This window comes from Diceros bicornis, chromosome 8 (assembly GCF_020826845.1).
Source record: "Diceros bicornis minor isolate mBicDic1 chromosome 8, mDicBic1.mat.cur, whole genome shotgun sequence".
Taxonomy (NCBI): domain Eukaryota; kingdom Metazoa; phylum Chordata; class Mammalia; order Perissodactyla; family Rhinocerotidae; genus Diceros; species Diceros bicornis.
The window spans coordinates 29894757-29914303 of NC_080747.1; the positions used below are offsets into that span (position 1 = coordinate 29894757).

At 37.5% G+C, this 19547-nt stretch overlaps 1 protein-coding gene across 3 annotated transcripts in view; it reads left to right on the forward strand.

Annotated features, from left to right (window-relative positions):
* Positions 1-19547, forward strand: part of DTHD1 (death domain containing 1) — an 81278-nt gene that overhangs the window by 25964 nt on the left and 35767 nt on the right. For all 3 annotated transcript variants that reach the window (XM_058546862.1, XM_058546860.1, XM_058546863.1), the window contains 2 exons: positions 13893-14057; positions 16468-16757. In XM_058546862.1, the coding sequence (XP_058402845.1) occupies positions 13893-14057; positions 16468-16757 (455 nt within the window). The remainder of the gene's footprint in view (positions 1-13892; positions 14058-16467; positions 16758-19547) is intronic.

The window sequence follows — 19547 nt, forward strand, 5'->3', positions numbered from 1 at the left end:
TTTCATACACTCAGTTGATTCAAAGTACTGGAAATCCAGTCAGCACAGGTAGGAGAAGGTTACACCTTAGTTCAGAGTAAGTCATTTATACCTGGTAAAAATGACTAGACGCTGAAAATTGGTTTGGAAATTATACACGTGGATCTGACCTCCAAATCTGAGAAAGAGATTCAAATGGCAACCAAACTGAAAGTGGGCGGATGAACATTGATTCAAGGACAAGAAAAAACAAAATCCTACATGGTATCTTAAGGAAAAAAATTAATACCAATCAATACCACGATTTCAAAAGAAGAGTGAAAGCAACAAAAAACAAACTAGAAATAAAGAAAGAGAGCATCATCTTGACATTTCACAGGAATTTGAATAATGAGAATTACAGTTACCTAGAGAACATTACAGAAATCTATTTTGTAGGTATAGTAGTAAGCATAATTTCCAAGAAACAGAAAGCCATCAGGACAGACCAGGAAAAGACAAAAGGACAGGAGGATGAGATACAAGATAATAGCTGAGCTGAAAAGCAATCAAAGTATGATAAGGAATCTTTTGAAGTGATGTAACCCAATAATTATAGTACCATAGAAGAAGAGACCAACACAACCATAAAAGAAGTAATAATCAGGGGGCCAGCACCTTGGCTTAGCGGTTAAGTGCATGCACTCCGCCACTGGCGGCCCGGGTTCGGATCCCAGGCGCGCACCAACGCACCGCTTATCCGGCCATGCTGAGGCCGTGTCCCCCATACAGCAACTAGAAGGATGTGCAACTATGACATACAACTATCTATTGGGGCTTTGGGGAAAAAAAGGAGGAGGATTGACAATAGATGTTAGCTCAGGGTCGGTCTTCCTCAGCAAAAAGAGGAGGATTGGCATGGCTGTTAGCTCAGGGTTGATCTTCCTCAGAAAAAAAGTAAAATAAAATAAACTTAAAAAAAAAACAAACAGAAGTAATAATCAAAGGCGCAGTTGAATTTGTTTTCTGATGTTGATTAAAACCTTGATTTAGAAAGTGCTGATTGATTACTAGACAAAATTTATGAAAAAAACCCTATACTTAGACATAAGGTGGCAAATTGAAATGTAAATTTAAATAAAATATAATTTTTTGAGCATCCATTCAGCAGAAACAGATTAAGTAAAAAGGAGTGAAATTAGTCTAGCTTCAGTCTCCTTCTTTGCAGCATGAAATATCAAGAAAAAAATGGACGAAAACTTTTGAAGTTTTGAGGGAAGATGTTGTGAAATTAGGATTTTCACCCAACAAAGAAATTTTTTTTTTTTTTAATACAAGGGCTCACAAAATGTCCTACTCACAAGTTCTTAACAAAAAAATAGATAGATAAAATTGATGAGCTGACTAGATAAAGTGAAATTTAAGAGATCAAGAATAGGAGAGTCTTATTTTTACTTTTAAAAATCTGGTACTGAACATAAATAATATAAAAGAAAAAGTGAAAAAGGAAAAGTTCATATGGCAGAGATAACAGAAAGAAAAGAAAACATCATGGTGACATTCAAGAGAAAACTTTAGATGATATAAATAAAATCATCAATTGTGACAATAAATATAAATGGGTTAAACATAATTTATACTGTTGTCCATTTTAATTTTTAACATTTTTAATACTTTATATGCTGTATTGGGATGATTTCCTTGGATTTATCATATATTTTTACCAATTTCCCCATCAGTGTTTAAACTGTTCATTTTAATCACTAAAATTCTCATTTATAAAAGGCTGTTGCTATATTTTAAAAATCTTTTTCCAAGTTGCTTTGTTTTTTCCTTAGGCTTTCTATTTCTTCCTTTATTCCTTTAATAATTGTAAACATACTCATTTTATGGTCTCAGATTATTCTATCATCTATTAGCATGGTATTTACTCTCATATCTATTAGCATGGTGATATCTAGTACATTGTCTATCATGCTAATTCCATTCTATGAACTTTACCCTTAGAAATTCATTCCCAAGTACTGATTGTACTTTTTGATTGGATCAACTTTTCTTCTTCCCTTCCCTCCCACCCGAAGCAGTTTTCGTGTACTTCTTTGTTGCTTTCTTGAGCCAATGTTCAAAAGGATTTTGATTGCTTTTGTTGTTTCCGCCTTCATGGCCAATGCTGCCCTTTTGGGATTCCAGTTTTATGACTGAGTTAGTTTCAGCTAACAGCTGGAGGCTGTATGTGATGTCCCTGAGTACATATTAAAATCCAGCCCCCACACACCTGGTGTGTGTGCATGGCTGGTGGGATGGGGACAGGCTGATGAGGGTGGAAGTTCCCATAAAATCAGTTCCTGATGTTCCTGAGGGAGGGAAGAGAATTCTAGCTTTTTGAAATTCTTTTTGTTTGTTTGTTTCCAGATCAAGGGGATTTTCTTTCCAGCTTTTGAGTTCATCTAACTTGTGTGTGTGTGTGTGTGTGTGTGTGTGTGTGTGTGTGTCAGATTTTGTCCAGCATTCCTACTTAGTGGGAAGATGGCCACTTGTCATCAATTTGATTGGCTCAAGTGCTAATTTCTTTGCCTTAGTACATGATCTCTCTGCTGGGAAATCCTTTTTCTACCATGTTTAGTTGAAGAACTCTTGTTTATTCTGTAAGTGGCAGCTCAACTTTTTCCTTATCTGTCAAGACATTCTAAGATCTCCAGGAGGGATTGATTAGTCCTCTCTTTGTGTCAGCCCCATTCTTTGTGCACATTTTACATCATATGTCAGTATTACTAAATTCCCTTTTCATTTATCATCACTCAGCACAAGTACAACATAGCTGGTGCTCAAAAAATGTTAGGTGAATTAAATAAATTAATGAGTAAATGTATAGAAATGTAAATTGTATTACTAATTCCTCTATACTTTTTGACAATGTTAAATCTATGTGTTATAACGTGCTCTGTTGTTATTGGTGCTAGATTTGGTAGATGTATTTTCTCCATCCAGCGAGGCATAAATCAATCAAATGAGAACATATATTAATCATTTATTTAACATTCTTTCATCAAAGGGTGAAAGCCAGTTGAACATTTTCTGTGGAACTAGAAACACAATGAAGCAATTCATGCCTCATAAAATAAAAAAGATAAAAACTAGTTAAGGCCAAAACATAGTCTGAATATGAAGCATTAAAGGTCTTTATTGCATTACATTCCTTCATGTCTGAATGATTTCTGGGGAAAAGATGTGAGTCATGTAATTCTGAGCCAGAAAAGATTTCTTGATAGAAATGAAAGGGGGAATTATTTTATTAAATAGATGCTTATTCCATTTTATACAAGAAATATTTTAGAGAGTTACCTAGAAAATGTTTTTGCTCATGAAAAATGTCATTTCTACGTAATGCTATTGGTTTTAACTTGTTGAAATGTAATATTGAGTCATACACAAGAATATGTGTAAAATACATGTGTCATATCACGTAATAATAAAATGGACAGACTGTTAAAGCTACCACATAACTGGGCCGGCCCCGTGGCCTAGTGGTTAAATGTGCACGTTCCGCTTCTGGCGGCCCGGGTTCGGATCCCGGGCGTGCACCAATGCACCGCTTCTCCGGCCATGCTGAGGCCTCGTCCCACATACAGCAACTAGAAGGATGTGCAACTATGACATACAACTATGTACTGGGGCTTTGGGGGAAAAAAAAAAAGGAGGAGGATGGGCAATAGATGTTAGCTCAGAGCCAGTCTTCCTCAGCAAAAAGAGGAGGATTAGCATGGATGTTAGCTCAGGGCTGATCTTCCACACACACACACACACACACACACACACACAAAAGCTACCACATATCTTAAGAAATTGGATATTATCAAAACAATTGCATCTCCTCGTTTGCCCCTCGCCTATCCCATCCCCAGCCTCCCTACTATAGCCACTTCTTATCCTACCAAAGTTAACCAGTATTTGGAAATTTTGAATTATTCCTTTGCTTTTATTTATTTTTTATTTTTATCGTGTATATTTTTATTCATCCCTATACCATGTCTTGTTTGGCTTTGTCTGTGATTGAGCTTTGTAAAAATGTATCCTACTGTGTATATAGTCTCATGGTCTTGCTTTTTCATTTTTAATTGTGTATGTTCATTTTTATTGCTATATGATGTTCTATGAAAATAAGTATATATTTTATTTATCCATTTTCCTATTGATGGACATTTGGGTTGTTTTCAATGTTCTGCTAATACAGATAGTACTATAATGACTATTCTTGACTCAAAGTATATTTGTGCAAGTACTGCTTTAGAGTATGTACCTGGAAATCTAACTGTTGAATCAGAGGGTATGCATACGTATGGTTTTACAAGCTTTATGAAATGGTAGAACTAAACTACAATCTCCCACTGCTGCTCCTCATCTTCTCCAGTCTTGCATATTGTCAGGTTTTATAATTTTGAAAATCTAATGGGTATAAAATAGATCTCATGTGCTTTTAATCTGCAATGTTCTGATTACAATGAAGCTGACATCTTTCAGAATGTCTTTTATTAGACATTTGTGTTTCCTTATATGTGAAATGTCTGATAATGTCACATTTCTTATATATGAAATGTTTTTTGCTCATTTTGAATTCTTTACATTGATTTGTAGGATTTCTTATCATATTATCAGTGCTAATCATTTGCCAGTATTTTCATATTTATGTGCTGAATTTATCATATTTTTTTATGACTAATGCTTTGTGTCCTGGTCCTAAAATACTTCTATCTCCTGAAATCATGAAAATGTTCTTCTTTATTATCTTATAATTTTAAAGGTTTGAATTTCATTTAAGTCTTTAAACCATCTGAAATTGACTTTTGCATACAGTATGAGGTAGGAATATAATTTTTTTCCACATGGATAACATATTTTCCCTTCATCGTTTGGTGAATCTTTTTTTCTTTCCCCAATACTCTGCAACGCCTCCTCTGTCATATAACAAATTTCCTTATTCTGGGCTATTCCATTGGTCTGTCTTTTTATCTAGTTTTGAGCCAATATAACACTGTCTTAATAATTGTAGTTTTATGATAAGTTGATATCTGGTAAGCAAATCATATCATGTTCTTCTTCAGGAGAACTTTGGTTTTTCTCTTCAAATTTTCCCATTCATATAAAATCGAATTAGTTTGTCAAGGTCCACAAGAACAAACTCTGTTGGGATTTTAACTGTAATTGCCTCTGACCTCGAGGTCAATTTGAGAGAAAATAACATCTTTACTATATTGAGTCTTTTAATCTATTACTATTATATATGCTTCTATTTGTGTGGTTCTCTAATGTCTTCCAATGAAGTGTTATATAAAAGTCTCCATACATGTACTACACGTGCTTTGCTAGACTTATTTCTAGATACTTTATAGTTTTGGCTGCTGTTATAAATTATATTTAAAATCTTTGTTTTCTGTTTGTTGGGGATATATATATGTATATATATATTTATTTATGTATATATGGATTTAGTGGATTTTTCTACAATGGTATTGAAGCCAGCCACCTTTCTAAACTCTCTCATTATTTCTAATATTTATTTGAGAATTCCTTCAAGTTTTTAATGTAAATTCTTATATCATCTTTAAGCAATGACAGTTTTGTTTTCCCTTCCAGTCATGATGTTTAAGTTTTTAATCCATTTCAAGTTAAGTTTTGCATATGTTCCAATTTCATTCTTCTGCAGGTGGACATCCAGTTTTCCCAAAACCGTTTGTTAAATAGAACATCTTTTCCCCATTGTGTGATTTTCACATCCTTGTCAAAGACCGGTTGACTATAGATGCGTGGATTCATTTCTAGGCTCTCTATTCTCTTCCAGTGCTCTATTTTCATGCCAGTACCATATTGTTTTGATTACTGTGGCTTTGTAATATATTTTGAAATCAGGAAGTGTGTTGCCTCCAGCTTTGTCCTTCTTGCTCAAGATTGATTTGGCTATTCAGGGTTTTTTTTTGGATTCTATATGAATTTTAAGACTGTGTTTCCTATCTCTGTAAAGAAAGCCATTAGATAGAGATTGGGTTGAATCTGTACATCACTTTGGGCAGTATGGACATTTTAATAATGTTAATTCTTCCAATCCATGAGCACACGATGTCTTTCCATTTGTCTGTGTATCCTTTTTTTGCATATTGTATGCATATTGTATGCGCCCGGGTTCAGATTCCGGGCGCGCACCGACGCACCGCTTCTCCGGCCATGCTGAGGCCGTGTCCCACATACAGCAACTAGAAGGATGTACAGCTATGACATACAACTATCTACTGGGGCTTTGGGGAAAAGAAGGAGGAGGATTGGCAATAGATGTTAGCTCAGGGTCGGTCTTCCTCAGCAAAAAGAGGAGGATTGGCATGGCTGTTAGCTCAGGGTTGATCTTCCTCAGAAAAAAAGTAAAATAAAATAAACTTTAAAAAAAAAAACAGAAGTAATAATCAAAGGCACAGCTGATTTTGCTTTCTGATGTTGATTAAAACTTTGCTGGATGTTTCAGTTATCTATTCCTGCATATCAAACTATGCCAAATATTTTATTATTTCTCATGAGTCTATGGGTTGTTTGGGGCCTCAGCTGGATAGTTCTTTTGTTGATCTTGCTTGAGGTCTATTATACATTGCAGTAAGATGGTGTCTGAGGTGGGAAGTCCAAGATGGCTTTATTCACATGTGTGGAGGCTTGGTAGTGATAGCTGGAAGCCTGGACTCAGCTGGTATGCAGAAACGGTTGGGCCTCATTTTCGCTCCATGTAGTGCCAAGGCCCCTTTCCACCTGACTTCTCCATATGGCCTCTTTCTGTCATGTGGTCTTTCATGTGGACTACTTACGTGGAGGATCAGAGCTTCGAAAAATGCAAAAGTAGATGTTGCCAGGCTTTCTTAATTCTTAAACCTGGAATTATCAGATCATCACTTCTGTAACATTCTATTGGTTTTAAAGCAAATCACAGAGCTGGCTCTGGTTCATTGAAAGAGAGTGCTACGCAAGGGCGTGAATACTGAGAGGTATGATTAGCATCTTTGGAGACCAGCTATCACATTTGGCATAAGAGTCTAGACTTACATTGATTTTTTTTCTCATTTCTTTGGAGATATTATGCCATTGTTTATGGATTTTATTATTGATGTTGTAAAGAACTCAGTAAATTTAATTTTCATAACTTTATGGGTGATCTGTTTTATCTTGCTGGCTGCTTTTAAGATCTTTTCTTTGTACTTGATGTTTTGCATTTTTCTGTGATGTATCTAGATGTGAATTTTAAAAATTTTTTCTGAATGCAATACATCGTGCTTCCTGAATAAGTAGATTTATGTCTTTTCACATTTCTGAGAAATTCTAATGTTTTCTAATCAAATATTTTCTTTCCTCCATTTTATCCACTCTGTCCTTCTGGATTTCCAATTAGATGTATATTAAACCATCTCTTTCTAAATTTCGTATTTCTTTGCTTCTCTTTTATATTTTTCATCTCCCTGTCTCTGTGTGCTATATTCTGTGTAATTTCTTCACATTTCAGTTCAAATGCCACTAACGTTGCATAATTTTAAAATCTATTTTTAATCTACCATTGAGTTACTGTTTTCAGCAATTATATTTTTTGTACCTTAACGTTCTATTTAGCTCTTATTCAAATCCCCCTAATCATTCGTGATAGTCTCTTGCTGCCTGCTTATTTTTATGATACTGTCCTTTATCTTATTAAACTTTTCATACACAGTTGTTTTCATTCTGTATCTACTAATTCCAATACCCGCAGTCTTTGAAGGTGTTTCCTGTTGCTTCTGCTGTTTGTCATTCCTGGTGTTGACTTCCTTGTTTGGGGACTTTTGTTTGTGAGCATATACATCTGAGAATTCTGAAGGCATAAATGGAGCTGCCTTCCTCCAGATGGCATTCGTTTCTGCCTCTGCTGAGAACCAGGTGCTACTCACCTGGGACTGCTTTAGCCTCGTTAAGAGTCTTGGTCAAGGTCTCAAGTTCACTTTTTATGGATGGAATCCCAAGGATCACAGTTCCTTGTTCTGCTCAATTGATTATCACTTACAGTTTTAGTCTCCTGTATCTAAATTATTGGAAAGGAATTTATCCTTGTGGTAATCCTATCATTCCAGTCTGGTTGCCCCCTCATCTTCAACCCTGGCTTACACATTTTTTGAAGGGGAATTTGGGACATTCCTTTAAGATTCCTCCTGCTTATGCAAAACAACAACAAAAAGTATTAAAAAGTATGTTTGTCAGGATCCAGTTGGTTAGCATTAGGGAGGGAGAGGCCTTAGATTACTTATTCTCTATTTGTTATTTATAATCCTGTGTTTTGTGTATTAAATTCATAATATTTTAGAGAGTCAATCTAAAAAGAAGAGGTCATTTTCTCTATGTTTTTCAGCTTTATTGAGGTATAATTGACAAATAAAATTGTAAGATATTTAAAGTGTACATCATGGTGATCTGATATATGTATACATTATGAAAGAATGCCTCCCATCTAGTTAATTAACACATCCATCACCTCATATATTTACCTTTTTTTTCTTTTTGGGGTGAGAACATTTAAATTCTACTCTCTTAGCAAATTTCAATTATATAATACAGTGTTATCAACTACAGTTACCATGTTTTACATTAAGAAATGGTGATTTTATGAATAGTAAAATCACACATGCTGTATTTCTCTTTGTACTGATCAGCCAGAACTATATTAACACAGGTTAACTTCATTTAATGGAGTAAAATTTCAGCGAAATTTTGAAGGACATGCTTACTGAACAAATATGATTTTTCACATTTGTTAAACTTGGAGGTAGTGTACTGGAAATATTTTTAATTTATTATATACCATTGTATTTAAGAGCATGTAATGTTACCTCTGGATTGGAAAGCCCGATGAGGATGAATTCAGTTTTATCTTTCAAATCAAAAAGAAACCATCACCCAGAATAGCCAACACAATATTAAAGAAGAAGAACAAAGTTGGAGGATTGACACAACTTGACTTCAAGACTTACTACAAAGCGGCAGTAATCAAGACGGTGTGGTACTAGCAAAAGAGTAGAAAAATAGATCAGTGGAACAAAAGAGAGAACCCAGAAATAGATCCACATGTTATAGTCAACTGATCGTTGACAAAAAAGAACAGGAAATACAAGGAGAAAAGACAGTCTTTTCAACAAACTGTGCTGGAGCAAGTGAACATCCACATACAAAAACGTGAATCTGGACACAGACCTTATACTCTTCACAAAAATTAACTCAAATGGATTATAGACATAAATGTAAAATGCAAAATTATAAAACTCCTAGAAAATAACATAGGTGAAAACTAGATGATCTTGGGTGTGGCGGTGACTTTTTAGATGCAACACCAAAGGTATGATCTATGAAAGAAATTATTGATATGCTGTACTTCCTAAAATTAAAAACTTCTGCTCTGGGAAAGACAATGTCAAGAGAATGAGAAGATGAGCCACAGACTGGGAAAAGGATTTGCAAAAGACAGACGTGATAAAGGACTGTTATCCAAAATATACAAAGAACTCTTAAAACTCAACAATAAAAAAACAAAAAACCCAGTTAAAAAATGGGCGAAAGACCTTAACAGATACCTCACCAAAGAAGATATACAGTTGGCAAATGGGCATATGGGAAGATGCTCCATAACATGTGTCATCAGCGAGATGCAAATTAAAAAAACAATGAGATACCATGACGTACCTATTAGAATGGTCAACGTCTAGGACACTGAAAACCTCAAATGCTGGTAAGGATATGGAGCAGCAGGAATTCTCATTCATTGCTGGTGGAAACGCAAAATGGTACAGCTACTTTGGAAGACAGTTTGTTGGTTTCTTACAAAACTAAACATACTCTTACCGTATGATCCAGTAATAGCGCACCTTGGTATTTACCCAAAGGAGTTGAAAACTTACGTCCACATGAAAACCTGCACAAGGATATTATAGCAGCTTTATTCATAATTGTCAAAACTTGGAAGCAACCAAGATGTCCTTCAGTGAGGGAATGGATATACAACATCTATACAGCAGAGTATTATTCAGCACCAAAGAGAAATGAGTATCAAGCCACAAAAAGACATGGAGGAATCTTGAATGCATATTGCTAAGTGAAAGAAGCCAATCTGAAAAGGCTGCATACTGTATGATATGTACTGGATGACTATCCGGAAAAGGTAAAACTATGGAGACAGTAAAAAGATCAGTGGTTGCCAGTGTTTGGGGTAGGAGAGGGATGAATAGGCAGGGTACAGAGGATTGTTAGGGTGGTGAAAATACTCTGTATAATACTATAATGATGGATACATGTCAGTATACATTTATCCAAACCTACAGAATATACAACACAAAGAGTGAATGGTAATGTAAACTATGGACTTTGGGTGATTATGATGTGTCAATGTAGGTTTACCAACCGTAGCAAATGTACCGCTCTGATGGGGGATGTTGATAATGGGGGAGGCTATGCATGTATGGCGGCAAGAGATATATGGGAAGTCCTGTACGTTCCTCTCAATTTTGCTGTGAACCTAAAACTGCTCTAAACAAATAAAGTCTAAAAAAGAAAAGAAAAAGAAACTATCCTTGAAAAGTTCCCAGTAATGTCCATTCTACTTGCAGAGACAACATGTTGAGGTACCTTGGAGCAGATGTTTTTTGCATTGGGAAAAATCTTCTGAGTGTCTTTTAATTGTGTAGCATTAAGGCATTTATCTGGGAAGGATGTGTCAGGGCGCTGTTACACCTGAGAAAGGCAGCCTGGAGAGGACACTTGTTGCTTTGTTTACCCAGCCACTTTATTTTTTGGGAATTATACCAAAAATTTTGGAAATTGTCCTTTCTATGTGGATCTAATCTAATGGGAGCTCTCATGTTCTTCAATGTCCCTGTTCATTATAATTGAACACTTGACCCCAAATGGGCCAGTTATAATTCCCTCAATGCCTGGAATTTTGGATATGGAAAGAGTCTTGGACTCAAGAAAGAGCAAGCCCAGTTATTCTTGAATAAACAAATTGATTTAATAAAGGTTGATTATGTTTTATGGAACTCATAGTACATCAGAATGTTGTCTTTTGTGGCATATAATCAAGTGCTATTCACCGCTAAGCAATACTAGTTGTCAAAATTTGCTAAGAGCATATATAAGAGGAAGAGTTTATTTGCAGAGCTGTTAAGAACAAATGGGATAAATAAGGACGCCACCAAATTGTTTATTTTCAATATGAGTCGTATCTATTATCATATTAAAGTCTAAATTTGAGGTGATGGATGTGTTAACTAACTTTATTGTGGTAATCATTTTGCATCAAGTCATCACATTGTACACCTTAAACTTACACAATGTTATATGTCAGTTGTATCTCAACAAAGCTGGAAAAAATGAAGTCTAAATTTGGTGTTTATATCAGTAAGAACTCTTGATTTTAAGTGACAAAAAAGCAAACCCAAAGTTTTTAAGAAAAAAGAAAATCTTTGGTCCATAGAAATGAAAAAAATCTAGGGATATATTTTATCTTTATATTTTTCTTGACTCAGAAGGGGCCCAGTCTCTCTCCTCTTCTCTTTCTGCCTTCCTTTGTGCCATTTCCATTCTCTGACATGCTTGCCCCTCATACTGGCAGTATGGCTACATCTTCATAACTCCACATTCAGTGGAAAAGAGGAAGCTTCTTTGCTCCATGAATATATACATGGAGGCCCTGAGTATTATTCTCAACTGCACATCTGTCACAAACCCATTGCTGAGCAGATTACTGGGACCAAAAGGAAAACGTACTATACAGGGAGGGTTAGCCTAGGTTATAGCATAATAACAAAAGCCTGAAATCCCAAGGTCTTATAACAACAATCTTTATATCTCGTACACGCTATGTGGCCATCAAAGGCAAGCTGCCTCCTGGTCATCCTCACTCCTGGACTTATGTTAAAGGGCAATGACTGGCTGATTGCCGTCATGGTGATAGGACAAAGAACTTTGGATAGAACCAAATTAACAAAAATTAAATGCTTGGCTTCACAGTGACATATTTCTTTCACTCACTATTCATTAGCCAGAACTAGTCACATGGCCCCACTCAACCATCAGGGACAAGGAAGTGCAATCCTATCACATGCTCAGAATGAGGGAAATTGGATTTTTTGGCAAACAGCATTAATGAATGTCAAATGCAATATCTGGCTCAAGTTATACGCCTACCTGAACCTGGAAGTAGGGTTAGCCACATTACAGTTGAGAACCTGTTAAGTCCTCATAGAAAAGTTAGGCTATTGGTAGAAAAAAAGTAAAAGTTTCCATCAGGAAAAAAAAAAATCAGTATTGCATTTAATTGTCAGTTTCTAGTAAATGACCAAAGTTTTGGATTCAGTGTGAGTGCATCTTTCTGTGTTAATAAATTATTAACTTCCAAGGGTTATAAAATTTATCATATTTGTGGTTATAAACCAAAGCCAAAAACTAAAGGTTTTTTTTTTTTTCCCCATATACTCCTGATTTTAATCTGGTTGATCCTCTGAAGGAATCAACACAGTCTAAAGTTTTCAGAGTAAACATTTTAAATCTACTTCAGTTCTTAATTTATGGGTCCTAGAACAGCTCAACCTTCGAAACTAAAGTCGTTTTAAACCCATAACTAATTCTATTCACAAATAAGGATGTGGGATTCACACTTGGGTCTTCGTTCTTAGTACCTAGCTAGAACCGTTCTGTCCCCTTATGGGTTGTAGCATCATTAGACCAGGTTTTATTTTCCTGCAAGATGTTGAGTATCAAGGATTTTTCTTCCTTTAGTTATAAGGAACAGATATCCATTTAAGTGAATTCAAGAAGAGGAGTTTATTATAAGGTACAATGGGTAATTTCTGCTTTCTCCATCTCTAGGACTACACTGATTATTTCATTTTGATTTTTCTCCTTTTCTTTTTTAGCATCTGCTCTATTTTTCCTTTCTTAATAATTTCTCTGCTTATTTATTTTTATAGCTCAGGGCACTGCAGCCAAAGGACAATGAGAAGTTAAAATCTCTGGATCTCTTACTTAGTCAAACTCCAAAGAAAAAGAATCAGATTGGCAGAGTGTTGGAAATTGGTCTACTGTTAATCAAATCAGCTCTAATTGGGGGAAAGTATCACATGGTACATACAATGGCCTCTTTCAGGGCTTCTGGTGGGGCAAGTTAGGCAAGAAGGGAATTGTACAAGAAAGCTAACTGGCTCTGTCTGCTGTAGGAATTAGGATGAGAATATTAATATCATTTATGCTTACTACAATTATAAGCGCTTTACAAATATTAACTAATTTAATCCTGTGATGCAGATGCTATTATTAGTCTCATATTGTAGATAAGAAAACTGAGATGCAGAGAGATCAAAAAACTTGCCTATGATCATACAGTTAACAAGAGGCAGAGCCACCCAGGATTTTAAAGTAGACAGTCTTGTTCCAGAGTCTGTGGTCTTACCTATTATGCTACACCACTACTCTTGGCTATATCCTAAAGCATCTGGGTTTACACCAGCAAGTTTATTAATGTTTTGAGGGATTCCCTTAACTCTTTTGCCAGTAGTAAAATGCTTCTCATTCTCCAAAGCTCATCTCAAATATCAGCATTTTCACTTTGCAAGCTTTCCTGAGCACCTTCCTTCTGCTGCGAAACCACTCTGTACATTCCCTTAATTACTACACAGATACTTTTTTCTGTATCGGGTAATACTGCAATACTGTGAGCTTCTGTAGCGCAAGGGCAATATATTTCTTATCTTTGCATTCCTGGTGCACAGTATGATTAGTGGCACGTAGTATATACTTAATAAATTGTTATTGGATTATTCACTTGGTGAAGGTATGAACGCATTAAATATGATTTGTGCTATACAAATTTTACCAATTTTTCTTCTGCTACCATTATACAGGACAAAAAGTGCTTCTGTAAGAAAACCTGGGAACAATGCCTGTGAATCTTTAAAATTACTGGGATTCAGAAGCCGAGACAGTGGTTGGTTTGTGCTTGACAATGTCGTGGTGAGAACCATGCAGAGTGGCTTGATATCATTTGAATTATGTGAACATTTCGAGAGGTAATACAGTCGTAGACAATAAAAGATGACGTTCTATCCTGATGGTCCATAACTGATGTTTGCAGAAATGGAATCATAGTATTAGATTTTTATTCCTCAACTAGAAATATGAATAGTTCTTTAGGGTGTGCTTAAAATGCAAACCAGCATTGATAGGAATATGCTATCTATAATTTCATTCATGATAGTTTAATAAGTGCTTTTGGAAACCACTCATAACAGATTTATTTTTACAGGTTTCTTCTAACTTCAAAATAGTTTTAAAATAGCTCCTTCATTTCTGAAATTTCATGGAGATAGTAATTAACTGTTCGTATTATGCTCATCTCATAATTATGTGTATGTAAACTGAATTTGTTATTTCAGTGTCTTCATTTTGCCTTCATATTTGCTTGTTTTCTAGACAGCTTATTATGAGATATGTTTTAGACAGCTTTTATGTTTTTTATTTTTTTTCCCCCAAAGCCCCAGTAGATAGCTGTATGTCATAGTTGCACATCCTTCTAGTTGCTGTATGTGGGACGCGGCCTCAGCGTGGCCAGAGAAGCGGTGCATCGGTGCGCGCCCGGGATCCAAACCCTGGGCCGCCAGCAGCAGAGCGTGCGCGCTTAACCGCTAAGCCACGGGGCCGGCCCTGTTTTAGACAGTTTTAAGGTTCATGAGGAGCAGACTCTCATAAAGAGAGGGAAATCATGTGTCCAATGATAGCCTTTATTTCAAAATGGAAGATCTTACATCTACCGTTATCTTGGGTCAGAAACAGAGTCCAAGATGAGAATGCAAGTGATTTATTGAGGGAGGGCTCTCAGGTGAATCCTGTAAGGGAATGAAAGAAGCAGGGAGGGCGAGGGAAGAGGATGGGAAAACCTATGATTTCAGCCGGAGTTTTACCTCAGCCTGATACCGTAGGAGAACTCTGGAGTGTGAGTCCTAAGGAGGCTCGGTTTACATCACTGCATTAGGCGGTCCTTGTCTTTGGGCACGGGGGTGCTCCAGCAGAAGAGGCTCCTGTAGGGCAATTCTCTGGAGAAGAGCTGGGCGATGGGTGGTCCAGCCCAGGGAGCGGTATCTGTATTAGTAGTAAAGTACCACAAACTAGGTGGCTTAAACAACAGAAATTTATTGTTTCACATTTCTGGAGACTAGAAGTCCAAAATCAAGGTGTTCGCAAGGTGCATTCCTTCTGAGGACTGTGAGGGAAGGATCTGTTCCAGGCCTCTTTTCTTGGCTTGCAGGTGGCTATCTTCACATTCACATAGCCTTCTCTCTGTATGCATACTTCTGTGTCCAAATTTCCCCTCTTTATGACACCAGTCATATTAGATTAGGGTGTACTCTAATGACCTCACATTAACTTGATTACCTCTGTTAAAGACCCTATCTCCAAACAGGGTCACATTCTAAGGTTCTGGGGGTTAGGCCTCCAACATATGAATTTGGGTAGAGGGGACACAATTCAACCCATAACAGGGTCCATCATAGCAATCGTTACCATACAGTGACAGATATGAATGCTGCAGTCTCCACTTTATTATGACATATATTCTGCATCCTATTGATAGTAAATGGTTTATCTTTCTCTTCTATGTTTTGAAGTACCACTCTTTGGTAATGCTGTTTAAAGTATAATTTAAAATATTTAGAGCAGAGCTGAGACTGGATGATTTCTTTGTCTACAAACATCTGTTTTAGAACTTGGTTTGATTTGAGTTGGTTTGATGACTGCCAAGAGTTTCATTAAAAGTCATTCATGAGGGGCTGGCCTGGTAGTGCAGTGGTTAAGTGTGCGTGCCCCACTTCGGCAGCCCAGGGTTCGCAGGTTCAGATCCTGGGCGCACACTGACGCACCATTTGTCAAGCCATGCTGTGGCGGCGTCCCATATAAAGTAGAGGAAGGTGGGCACAGATGTTAGCCCAGGGTCCGTCTTCCTTGGCAAAAAGAGGACGATTGGCAAGGAATGTTAGCTCAGGGCTGATCTTCCTCACAAAAAAAAAAAAAAACGTCATTCATGAATCTAACCAGTTGGTCATCAGAATGCTTGATTTTTTTTTTTTTTTGGTGAGGAAGATTCACTCTGAGCTAAAATCAGCTGCCAATCTCCCTCTTTTCTTTTGCTTGAGGAAGATTAGCCCTAAGCTAACATCTGTGCCAGTCTTCCTCTATTTTGTACGTGGCTTGCTGCCACAGCATGGCCACGAGTGGTATAGGTCTGCACCCAGGAACTGGATCTGGGCCACCGAAGCAGAGCGTGCCAGACTTAACCAATATGCCATGGGACCAGCCTCCAGAATGCTTGATTTTAAAAGAAGTTTGGATGATAATGGCTCTTTTCTTGGGTGTTATTAGTTAGCGGTGATGTTTTTGAGACTGTATGTTCCCCTTAGGTCACGCCTCTTTTCTCCCATGCAGGTTCATTGTGCTTCACCTGTCTTGCATTGTGGACAATAGCCATTTGGTTTCTTTTGTGAAGTCTTTAGAGGAAGCCATGCTCAGCACCACTGCCTCTGTTGTGCTGTATCACAAGAAAGACAATCCATATAGAGTTGTTGTTTTAGTGGTGCCTTCCAAAGATTTAAACCAGGTGCTCAGGAACTTGAGCTTGGAAGGGTTCAGTGGTCCTCCAGAGCCATCTCGCCATTTCCAAGTAAAAGAAGGAGAACAACTTCTTTTAAGATTTACTGGAAACATATATGCTTCAAGTAAGTATAAGACGTCTTTTTTCAGATTCTATGGGCTCTCAGCCACACACTTCAGGAGTTCGCTAAACTTGTACTACTAAGGAAAACTTCAGAGGACTGAGGGGAGGCTATTGAAAAAGAGGTAGGGAACAATACTTATTGACTTCTTTACAGTCTCTTTCTTGTCTTTTTAGAGGATGTATGTTCCTTTATGGGCAGACTCTAAGTGACGGTCTTTTATAATTTTATTTATTTATCTTTTCCCCCAAAGCCCCAGTAGATAGCTGCATGTCATGGCTCCACATCCCTCTAGCCGCTGTACATGGGACGCGGCCTCAGCATGGCCGGAGAAGCGGTGCCTCGGTGTGCGCCCGGGATCCAAACCCAGGCCGCCAGCAGTGGAGCACGCGCACCCAACCGCCAAGCTATGGGGTCCGCCCGTGATGGTCTTTTAGAATTAGTCTTCTCCGTGATTGCTATCTGAGTCCAAGCTAGGATCATCTCTTTCCTACACCAATGCAGTGGCCTTCTAAAAACGCCTGTGCTTCCACTATTAGCCACATGAAACCTATTTCCATACCGTAACAACTGTGATTTTTAAAAAATTTGAATCACACTTTATTACTCCCCTGATTAAAACCTTATAATTCCTCCTGTTCTACTTAAAACAACGTCCAAACTCTTCACAATGTCCTACAAAAAAACCTAACCTGAGGTCAGTGGACTCCCAAGAGATGTGTCCAGTATAATTTTCGTATTTATAACTCCATTTGTTTTATTTTCTATATTTAAAAGACTACTCTGAGAAGGAATCAATAGATTTCACAAACTCCAAAAGGGTTCAAGGCACAAAAGCGGTTAAGAACCTCTGATCTAAACGACACACCCCTGCTTACCTCTCATCCTCATATTCATCTAGTGCTTTTTTGTTTCCATTCTAAATCTTACCACAATTTGAAATTATTTTGCTTATTTATTTGTTTACTTACTTTTCATTCGTATACTTATGTTCTTCACCGGAATGTAAATTTCATGAGGGCAATGACTGTGTCTTTCTTGCTATTTACCCCTGAGCCTAGTATAGTGCCTGATACATCAAAGGCTTTCAATAAATATGTAGTGAATGAATGAATATATGGCAATGCTGAGAAAAACAAACAGGGTGATTGAACATGAGAGGTGGCAGGAGAGGTGGGAGATATGAGGGAATGGATGAGACAGAAGAGAGAAAAGGAGATGAAGAGAAAGAGAAAAGGAAGAAAAAGGAAAACACAGAGAGAAAAACCACCGTGTGAGGGAAGAGAGAAAAACATCTTCGGGGGAGTTGCCATCACAGCAATTTCTTTTTCGTTAATTCAGCCCCTTCCCCTCTCTACTTCCTTTCCTTGAGGTAGAATAGACTCTAACAAGTATACACGTAGAGATGAGTTGTGGGGGAGAATTCAAGGATGGGTTTTATGGGGATTTCTGGTCCAGGAGTCTTGTATAGACTCCACTTGAGGTAATATTCTCCATTCATTTATAAATCAATATAAATCTCATTGATTTTTAGTGATGTCTATTTTCTCTCTAATTCTGGAAATTACCCCAAGCCCCACTGGCTCTTTGTTACTTGAAAAAAGATACAGCTTGAGGCTGAGGCTGTCCTTTTTCTGGTATCTGAGAAATAAGTGTGACTCAAAGTGTCCTGACTTGAGGTGTCTCTTCCACTTTCACATGCAGAGTCTCAGTCTCCTGAATCAGCTGATAGAACTTAGTGAGTAAGTGACAAGGGTATCAGCTAAAGGGGAAGCGAAGGGAGGGGAGGGGGAGGAAGGAAGGGTGGATGAGATCCCTTATTACTTGGCTTTTGGAGCACAAACTGCAGTGTGTCCACACTAGGACAATCCCTCTAAGAAGAGATAGTCAAAAACCAGAAGTGTCCCACCCAAACTAACGATGCAAATGATTTTCCTGTACTATTTGTGGCAGCAGCTGTGTTTACCTACTGCCCTAAACAGGAGTGAATTACTGCGCTTCTTATAGATAGTGGTACCAAGTGTACTATTGCCTATAATGAGGGGCGGGGGGCATATGCTAAGAAGAGAGTGCCTGAGGATAGCCAGCAGGTTTGCAATTCCTCCATATAAGGAATGGGGAAGAACTCATCTTCATTCAAGGCCAATGAGCCAGGTAGGATGCCTGGATCATTTCTGCTTTGCCTTTCCTAGAGACCTATGCTCAGATCTGGAGCCTCACTAGATTCTTCTCCATCTAAGAGGAGCAAGACCCTCAGTAAAGAATTGATATCTCATCCTTTCACCAGGGTGGTCTCTGTGAATCTCAAAGACTTGCAGTCAGAGGTTGTCTGCCTGGAGGGTTCTCCTCCCCACCAATCCTCATCCCCATCTCCCATTATCTCCTGCTCTATCTTCAGATCTCACCTTGAGGATCATGTTCAGAGAAGCCTTCCATATCTGTACTGATTATGTCAGTTCTTATTTTAATTCTTCAGAAACTTATGTAGTTCTCTTTTGTGGACTTTGCCATAGATGCAGTCTTTTATTTATTCATTTAATTGTTTCATCAATGCCAGTTTCTCTGACTACAGTCCTATGGAGGGAGGGCCTGTCTTGTTGATGGGCACCATTCAATCCCCAGCACCTAGGATGGTACCTGACAGCTAGAAGGAGTTCACTGAGTATTTGTGAAGACAAATTTGTGAAAAATGAAGACAAAAGCTTGGGAAAGGACCTAACACAATGGTAATGTGTGACTAAAAGTATTTAAAACTTTAATTAATGAATTTAGATGACTGTCTTTTGAGCAATA